Genomic DNA, 10,590 nt, shown 5'->3' on the forward strand with positions numbered 1-10,590 from the left:
ACAAATAAAGGAATAAACTACGAGTGAAGATATTGTGGAGAATCTAAGTCAGGTTATAAATAACTCCGGTTATAAATAATCTAACAATTCATATGAAAGCGGCCCAATGCTTAAGTCAAATCGGGCCGACTGGTTACAAAATTTACCCGAGCATATACGAGGGAGTAAATTACTGGCTAAACTTAATGACCCGGGGCCAATGCTATAAACATAAAACACGAAGTTTTTTCCGTAAAACACGAAGTTTTTACCGTAAAAAGCGAAGAAAAAAAAAGTCCATTGCTATAAACATTCAAAAAATTCCGTTTTTAAGATAAAAACTTCGCTTTTAAATTCAATGCTATAAACGAACAAGGGAATCGCCTTTTCAGATAAAAAAATGCGTTTTTTCGAAAAAAAACTTCAGATAGATTTTTAATCTCAATTTTAGATATTTTCTTCGTGATTTTTGGCGGCCATTGTTGGAACAACGTTAGCGCTTCAAAATAATTGAACATTCTTTGTTTGTGTTTTTATGCAAATATTTTATAGATAAAGCTTAAAAGGATTTTAGTAACTTCATAATAAACTAATTACTTAAAATCTGCATTTAATCGATTATTCAGTTCCTTGTTGTGCTTCGTTAACAATCCATGCATGAATTTAAAATTCCATACTTATTTATGAAGGTTTTCGATAGTAATTCTGGTTAAACAAATTTTGCATAGTATTTGACTAAAGAAAAGTATAAATAGTTGATAAATATGCCATATAATACACAAATACACAACAAAATAATACACAAATACACAACAAAATAAAATGCTGTTTAAAGAGCTTAAAATGTTACTAGCAATAAAGATCAGAGAAAACAAAGAGGTTCTTTTTGGGAAGCTTAGTATGTTTTAATTAGCAAACTATTTAAATAAAAATATGTATTGCTACATTATATTTTATATATATGTATATATATGTGTATATATATATATATATATATATATATATATATATATATATATATATATATATATATATATATATATATATATGTATATATATATATATTTACAAATGTTATAGTATAAGTATGTAATATATAGTATATATTAACATAATATAAGTATGTAATCAATCAATCATATTTCTAAATAAAGATTTTACATTCAAATTTATATACAAATAGTTATAAACTAATGTAAAGTAAACTACTAACAGTGCTAATGATATATAACAAGGGTAATAATAATGGCAATTTAATCATTCTATTCAAAAACAGCAGAGATATATTACAGTATATAAAATTAACAGTGATAACATGATGTAATGTATAGTATATATCAATTTTATATATATGTAAATATATATATATATATATATATATATATATATATATATATATATATATATATATATATATATATTACATATATATATATATATATACTTCCAATAGTTTTCTTAACTTAATACACTAACATTGAAAATAGCTTCTCCTACACTGTATAATACGATAAATTGTGTTGGTAGAGATTCCATGACAGTCTCTGAGAACATGAAAAAAAACATTTGTGCCAATAAAATGAAGAAATGCCATTATTTGGAAAAGTACTGAAATGCTTTTATTTCGCTTAGTATAATGTTGCAAATCATCTTTAAGCCTAGTTTCTAAAAAATCTAATACAGCTCTTGGGACTCGATACTGCTCTCGAAAAACGTTGTCAGAAACATCTTCGTTAAAAAAGCGACCATTAAACTAAAATGATATTGAAAAACAAAACAAAAATATAATTTCTGCGCCTATTTAGATTTCTGATTTTGTTCGATAAAAAATCATTAAAAAAAATATATATATAGTAATTTTAAGTAATGTTTTAAACACCAACCTCTCGAGGCAATCGGTGGCGAAGCTCATTTTCTTCAACTTCGAAATCTAAGTCTTCATCCGAAAAAATTAAATCCATGTTCCTCCTTTAATTTTACACAGTTTTTTTAAACACCAAATACTAGAATGTAAAAATATTCATAAAAATAGAATAGACAGCACAGCATACTTAATGGCTAATAAAATTTATTAAGTAGGCCTACTAAATAAAAATTACAATAAAAATTACTATTATATTACTACTATATATTACGGATAAAAAAAGTTCGTGAATTTTAGTGACGTATACGTTTTATGCTTTATAGCAATGGCCGAAAAAAATACAAACAGCGATAAATTCTTCGAGATTACGAACTTTTTTTTCGTACGTGAAAAATTGCGTTTTTACGAAAGATTTTTTTTCTCGAAAAAAACTTCGAATTGTTTATAGCATTGGCCCCCGCACTAGCGAAGAGCTATCTAAAATTGGAGAAGAATCTGAACAAAAGAATTATGTCAAGCGAGAAGGCAAACAATAAAGAATGCGAAATTAATCAACTTAGTTAAAGAAACAAACTATAATCCGGTATTCATTGGTTTCTCATTAAAGCTTAGCTAAGGGATTTAAGTTGATTTACTGGTGTGCGATAAAAATCAGGTTGGTGTGCGATAAAAATCAGGTTTGGGAGTAAATTGACAGGCAATTAGTTGGTAGAAAACCAGGTTGGTTTTCTACCAACTAATTGCCTGTCAATTTACTCCCAAAAGTGCTCAATGGGATTGAGATCTGGGCTCTGTGAAGGCCATTCAAGAACGTTGACTTTTTTTGATTGAAAATATTCCTTAACAGATCTGACACAATGCTTTGGGTCATTATCTTGTTGAAAGGTCCAATTGCGATTCATTTTGTCCTTTGCATGGGGCAGCATAATGTTCTTCATTATGTCTAAATAAACTCTCTGGTCCATAATACATTCTATACGATGAATGGGACCCAGGTTGTCACGACTAAAACACCCCCAAACCATAACATTTCCTCCTCCATGTTTAACAGTAGGTAACTGATATTTTGGATTGAATCTGTCTCCTATTGGACGTCTGACATATCTAATTCCGTCACTACTGAATAGCATAAACTTTGATTCATCGGAGAAAAGGACTTTTGACTAATCATTAACTGTCCAACTGAGATGATCTCTCACAAATTTTATTCTGGTTCTTAAATTTTTCGCAGATATAAGAGGTTTATTAACTGGACGTCGGCCATACAGATTATTTTGTCGTAATCGACGTTCAGTTGTATGAACGCTACAGTTTGTGCCATGAAACTGATGCATAATTGAATTAAGTTCGACAGCAGTCATGCGAGGATTATTCTTGCAAAACCTTACTAATAATCTATCAGCCTTTTCAGTTGTAACTTTAGGTCTTCCCGAGCGAGGCTGACTTTCAATAGTTTTGCGCTGACGAAACCTTTTCATAATGTGACATATTCCTGGTTTAGAAACATTGTAAAGTTCAGAAATCCTTTTGTGAGTTATTTTTTTCCCCACAGCTTTTATAATTAATTTCTTTATTTCATCTGAAACTTCCTTAGCCTTTCCCATGCTTTTAAAATATCACTACGTAATTGAATTACAAAACTTCACAAGTAATTTCTCAATTAGTTATACTTCATTGCTTTTGAAATATCTCAAGTTAATTCAAATAATAAAATTCAGAAAAAAATTGACCTTTTATAATGCTTTTGTTTACAAAAACCTGATATAATTGCGGGTTATTATACTGTTTCTAAACTTTTGCACGCTACTGTACTACTTCTTCGTATGTTGTGTTTGCTTTGTTTGGTTATGTCAGGGTGTTAACGATTGGGTTGTTGGGTTGCCCTCAGTGTTGTCTGGGTGTGTATAGTTTTTGTATAGTTCGTGTAACAGTGGACTCCTTGACTTTTAACGCTTTAGACCTAGGTAAAGCTTAACGACAAAATCTTGATAAAAATAATAACTTTATAATAATTCCTCATTCGAAATGTAAACAATGATACTTACAAGTGGTCCTTCTCATCTTACTTAACAAATACTCTCTAATATTTAACTCAAATAAATTCTTTTAATATTTACAAATACAGATAATAGTATTCAATCAAACTTAATTCAGAAAAACTTATATCCAAATTGGCAGAGTTCTTGCAAAATTCTTCAGACAGACCACCTAATATTCTGCAGGGGCGTGTCTAGGGGATGTCTGCTACGTCGCTGGACATACCCAAAGTATGTATGTATGTATATATATATATATATATATATATATATATATATATATATATATATATATATATATATATATATATATATTTCACAACTTCAATATTTTGCTGAATAAATATGATGCGTCGGTAAATAGAAGCAAACAGAGCGAATGATTATAGCAAACTAAAGCAATAATTAAGCAAAGTATACAAGGTTAAATGTTCGAACGGATGGTAAGAAGTTGTTTATCCGGGCTAACAATTAGATTTACAGTTCAGTATTTTATTATAGTGCTTGTCAAATCGAGAACGGTGTAAAGTTTATAAAAAAAAAAAAGATTTATATACTTAAACGGAGGTTGTTTTAATTTTTGACTTAATTAAATTAATAAGAAACTTGAATGAACATACCTTTTTTTATTAAGTTATAGAGTACTTCATTTTTTAAATATTTTCTTTTATTAATTTTAAAAAAATAAAAGTAATTATTTCTTGGAGAACAAATTCCGGACTTCCCTTTCTAATTACACCCTGAGTAAAGTTTTAGTCAAATTCTATTGATATTTATCATCCGGAGGAGAACACTATAATTAACAGCAAGCATATATTAAAATATATCAATGGACATCCCCAATTATTTTATACAAAGCTGTGTATCTTTTTAATTACTTGCATTTTGAACAATATAAAAAGTAAGAAAGGCTTTAAAATATTAAAAATTAAATTCGGACTTCCCTTAGTACATACACCCTGTTTGGTATGTATTTATTAAACGCTTCTTAAACATAAATTTTAGACAGTTTAATTATTCGCTTAAAATGTCGACCAACTCTCAAGTTCAAATAACTCTCCAAACAAAATGTTAATCGGAGTTTGTCCATTGGAAAGAAAGATTGGAAAAAAATATTACTTGTTTTAAAGTCAAACATCCAAATATAATATTTGGATGTTTGTCTATAAAACAAGTATTATTTTTTTGATATAAGAATAGGTCGTGTGTAATTGTTAAGCGTTGGTGCTGACTATGGTTATCATCATTTTCTTCTAAAATAGATAGCGTGCGAAGCGATGATGCTTGATAATGGTTAGCATCATGTGCGATAAAATATTGGGCGATTGCTAAGCCGTCTTACCTCATATATGTGTTTGTCAATGAGGAAGGGGGGATGCTAAAACTTAACATTTTTGGGGAGGGGTTAAAATTGCGACTTACCCAGAAAATTCCTGTACACGCCCCTGATTCTTTATTGTCAGTTCTCTTTCTATCAAAATTCAAGCCGAATTCCTCTTCAATGATAAGTTTTCTTATCTGTAATTTGACTTTGTCTGCATCCTCGATCACTCAACGCCGATTTCCCGATTGTGATGGCGTGTATACATTAAATCCTAAGCTAAGCTTTTAAAGAACAGATGATGCTTTCCTTGTTGACAACGACACTATTAGCACTTGCATGGCTGCAAGTTTTATTTTTTGATACTTTCTCTTCTGTAACACGAAATCTGTGCTGCTCTTGTTTTCTTCAATATTATTACCACTACTGAACTGTTACACTTGAGTTGTTGACGGTTCTGATAGCCTTCTTCGCCGTTTTGAAGGATGTGTCGTTGACATGAAATCCATCTAAGTCGTGTTTCCCACTCGTCCTCCTCATTCAATTTTTTTTCTGTAAAGCTATTTGTCTTCACTGCAAAGTCAGATTCCATTCGATTTTGTAATATCAAAGAGATGAGGAAGATTCTTAACCTTTGCTAAAATTTGCTGCATAGAAATAAAAGAGAAACTCAGCATTTCCCAAAGCTTCAGAAATTCTTCAGAAAACTTCTTTACTCGGTGAACTCGCCTTTTACCTTTATGTATAGTCATAAAAACCTACCAACAGTTTTTCTGTTCAAAGGCATTCTGAACATAATCTCACGTATGTTCTTTTTTAATTCCTGGCATGCTAGGGCGGCATTTTATAAATGTTCTTAAAATGTGCGTCCATATTTTTTCTGATTGATTCTACTATTGATATAGTAGAATCTACTATATTGCTTACTGCCAAGAGAAATGTTTACTTAAATTTGAAAATGTAATACAAAATATCCGATGAGAAATGATAATTAAATAAGAAGTATAACGTAATGGTATGTATCATGTTCCAAATGATTTGGGTGCGGGAGGTTTTTGCATCATCAAAGGGAAATAACATATCTGGGAAATCACTATTTTAAAGAAATTTATAACCCCTAGTATGCACGCATTGCTTCGTTTTTGTACTCGATTTGCCTGCATTTCGTTCATTCTATATGTGACAAAAACGGACAACATGATCAGAAGTAATAAAAGTTCATATATTTAACTTAAGTATTAAAAATTCATATATTTAAAACATAATATTTCTAAACTTTCTAAAACAGTTATTCAGTTCAAATTAAGACGACTAGGTTTCTATTACAGTTCTGTATTTTTCTGTCTCTCTCACTGCTTTGTACAATTTATATAGATTTCCCGAATTCTCTACGGCGCAATTTCTTACGCAATTGTCGCAACATAAGTACAATGAATTATACAATAAGCTATTAAACAATTCAAATTAGTATTAATGAAAATATTAGGTTGTTTTTTTTTTTTTCAGATTTTATCGTCTTGAAGGATCACATATTACGATAGCAAATGTAATCTTTTGAAGAATTTTTAAATTGTGAGCGCCTACTTTTGAACTGCGAGTCTCCTTTCACACATAAAATCGAATTAATTCTAAAACTATTAACGTTTTCTTTGTAATGTTACAAATTTCCGCATGAACAGCCAAAGACTTAGAAGATTAAAACAGTTTTTAAATGAGGGGCTCAGCGGAAAAGTGGTCTAACCCACATTTTTGAAATTTTCCGGATAATCACTGCAAATTGTACATTGAGTATGTAGTTTGTTGTGGAAAGAGTGCCAAACCCCAAAGCCCATCCATACAGTGCTACTACCTATATACATATTTACTTTAACAGAAAAAATAAAATTTGAATTGTGGAAATCCAACATCAACATGGCGAAAATGAACTGCTCAAATTTGGAAGAGTTTCTAATGAAAAGTGATTGAGATGATTCAGATGCAGATAACAACACTTCTTTAGAGGGTGATGTTAACGAAGGTATGTATATAATTAATGCAGCATTAAGATATACTTTTCATTGAGTTTATCATACAATAATATAGTTTCTAGCCTCAATGTTGTTTAGGCAGGTTCTCTTCTAGTTTTTCAAAACTGACATGCACTTTTTTACTTCAGTTTCAAGTATTGGGGATCAATATGTTGAAGAAAACGCAAGACCTATATCTACACTAACAGGAGTTAATGGTATGTACAACTTGTCTAAAACTAAATAGGCTTATAAAAGGAATTTTTTAGTCCTATTGATATGGCCTAGGACTGATTGTTTACATTGGTGTTAGGTCTAGCATTAGACTAGCTAGGGCCATTTAGTTTGTTTTGTTAGGAATTCTTTTCTTGTTAGAAAATAATTTTTACCTAACATTTTCATTGCAGATTCAAATGTTAACCTTGTTGGAGAAGTAGGAGAGGACGACAGCTTTTCCCAGGAAGTACAAGGAGAAACCCACAGTCATAGACATAGTCGTAAGCGAGTTGCCCATCCAGAACTACTCAAAAGAAATATTTTGAAACAGAAAAGGTCAACAGGGAAGGGATATGTTACATCAAAGGGCAAAGTAGTTGAACCAAAGATTTTTGTTAACAAAGATTGTGGTTGCAATCTAGAGTGCAGCAGTAAAATAACAGTTGCTCACCGTAATCAAATTTTTTCTAACTTTTACACCATGAACTTGGATTTAAAAGACGCCTTTGTGATGGGTTCTGTTGATGTAAAAGAAAAACACAGAACGTATACTGCATCAAATAACTCCCGTAGGGCAAATAGTCGTTCCTATAAACTAACTGATGTATGTGGAAATGTTAAAAAGATTTGCAAAACTTACTTCAAAGACACATTGCAGATTACTGATGGGACAATAACAAATATTTTAGCAAGTAAAAAAACAGATGGTACACCTATCGAAGATCGCAGAGGTAAATCGGCTCCACAAAATAAAAGTAGTCATGAAGACACAGAATATCTTCAAAGATTTATTCGCTTACTTCCAACGTACCAATCTCACTATAGCAGAAAAGACAACCAGTACAGAAATTATTTGCCTCCAACTTTACGAATGTCAACGGTGTACGAGAAATATGTTTGCAATTGCAATGAAAATGATCGCACCCCACTTTCAATTTTTGTATTTCGACGCATATTCAATACAAAATTCAATTAACATTTTCACCATCCGCAATCAGATACATGTCAAAAATGTGATCTATTTAACAATAAAATTAGGTGTCTTTCAGAGGGTGAAGAAAAGAACACTGTTAGGAGGGACCTTACCATTCATCAAGAGATGGCTGAAAAGGCAAAAGAAAAAATGAAAGAAGGTACACTAGATGCACATACAAATACAAACAAGACGGTATTAGTTATCGACTTACAAAAAACTCTACCGACACCAGTGCTTAGTACAGGAATAGCCTACTATAAAAGGCAAATGTGGACTTACAATCTTGGAATCCACAACTAAAACTTAAAGACAGGTTTTATGTATGTATGGAGTGAGGAACAAGCATCCAGAGGTACTCAAGAGATAGGTTCGTGTATCTTCGATCATGTTTTTCGACACATACCAGAAACTGTGACCCATTTAATATTGTATAGCGATAGCTGCGGTGGACAAAATCGTAATATAAAAATGTCTTTTATGTTACAATATATTTTGCACAAATCTCCATTTCTAAAAACCATTGAACAGAAATTTTTTGTACCAGGGCATAGTTTTTCCTCCTGCGACCGAGACTTTGCTGTGATTGAAAAAGCCAAAAAAATGAAGGACCAAATTTTTGTTCCAGATCATTGGATAGACCTTATTAAAAATGAAAAGAAGAGGGCCCCAATATTTATTGTAAGAAAAATGGAGACCCATGAATTTCTCAGTACAAAATCATTGGAGAGTGGGATGACCAATAGAAAAAAATTAACAAATGGCGAAAAAGTTTCATGGCTAAAGACATGCTGGATAAAATTGGAAAAAGGATCACCACGCTCATTTCAAATGAAGCAAAAACATTTAGAAAGTGACACATTCATGTTGCTGGACGTAACAAAGCAAAATCGTGGACGGCCATCTACCACTATCAATGTTGAACTTGAGCCCTTGTACCCCATTGGTAGAAAACTCACAAGAGAAAAGCTAAGTGATCTTTTTGAGCTAATACAATTCATACCACCTGTCCATCATCCCTATTATCTTGCTCTTAAAGGTGACGAGGAGGCAACTGATTTGGGTCTAACAGATGATTCTGGTGACGAAGACATAAACTAGTGCATGCTAAATATATAAAAGAATCATTAACAAGTCATAAACAAAACATCCATTTAGCCTAACCAACTCTATTAACAATATTTTAAAAATTTTGAAGAGGCAAAGTTGCTTAACATTTTTGTTATTGCAGAACACAGTAATATAGTGTCCTAATTTTTTAGTAGATATACCAGTGTATTTTTTCACCAGTCTTTATAATAATTACTATTTTTCTGATGATACTTTTTCCTATTATTTTTAAAAAGATCCTTAAAGTCTTTTACAGTTTACTAAAAATGAAGTAATTGTGGCTTAGACAACTTTTCCGCTGAGCCCTTCAAATGAGCTTGTTGCTGTTTGAAAACCAAAAATACCGTACTGCTTCGAATAAACCGCCGGGGTGTTTATTTTTATGTTTTTCGATTTTCAGAAGGGGCGTCTGTTTGCAAGGGGCGTTTATTAAATTTTTACTTTATCTTTTTCATGAAAAAGTCATTTTTTAATAACATTTTACATTTGATTTACATGTCTAACTTGATGTCATCATCTTCTTCAATTTTATTTAAAGAAGCAGTGATTGCGAACATACTTGAGATTATGTCTGCTTCCAATATTTCGAATGGATTTTTGTGTATTTTTATCATTTAAGTTCAGCATTTGTGTTCCTAAAAAAAAGCTTTTCCAGCTGCACATTTTTTTTTACCTTCCTTAAAACACGTGATCAAGTCACCTTGTGTAACATCAACTGCTGGACCACACGATTGCATAATCTTAGCCCACATATCGCTAGATATGTCTTGCCAAGATTTAATTACCCACTCGATTATCAGTCTCTTCGGCACTGGTTTCATATTTCCAGCATTCGTGTATTCATGCTTTCTGTTTGTGAGCCAATCATCGTAAAACTCTGGAATCTTCCCCTAAAAGTCATATTCCACACATTTTGGATGCATATTACGGTAGTTTCGAATAAACACCTAGAGTGGGAGCGTTTAAGAAAAAGGGGGGCCTATTCGAAACAATACAGTAATAAAGAATGTATGATTTTCTTTTATAGTCACGAAGATATTTTCGTAGTATAATTATTTTTACATCTTCACGAAATTCGTATCGTC

General features: G+C 31.4%; 1 protein-coding gene and 1 pseudogene across 1 annotated transcript; one reads left to right on the forward strand and one right to left on the reverse strand.

Moving 5' to 3' along the window:
* Positions 1 to 1,450: 1,450 nt before the first annotated feature.
* LOC149891149 (uncharacterized) lies at positions 1,451 to 2,053 on the reverse strand. The gene is made up of 2 exons (XM_090082042.1): positions 1,863 to 2,053; positions 1,451 to 1,732 (listed from the first exon to the last, which is right to left on the reverse strand). Exons 1-2 carry the CDS (start codon positions 1,938 to 1,940, stop codon positions 1,451 to 1,453), a joined length of 360 nt encoding a protein of 119 aa, XP_089938168.1. The 5' UTR covers positions 1,941 to 2,053.
* Positions 2,054 to 7,111: 5,058 nt separating this feature from the next.
* LOC149891150 (uncharacterized) lies at positions 7,112 to 8,705 on the forward strand (annotated as a pseudogene).
* Positions 8,706 to 10,590: the final 1,885 nt, after the last annotated feature.

This window comes from Hydra viridissima, unplaced genomic scaffold, assembly GCF_058129835.1.
Source record: "Hydra viridissima isolate aposymbiotic clone 2 unplaced genomic scaffold, HvirCarnegie_v1 scaffold_3, whole genome shotgun sequence".
In the NCBI taxonomy this organism is placed as follows: domain Eukaryota; kingdom Metazoa; phylum Cnidaria; class Hydrozoa; order Anthoathecata; family Hydridae; genus Hydra; species Hydra viridissima.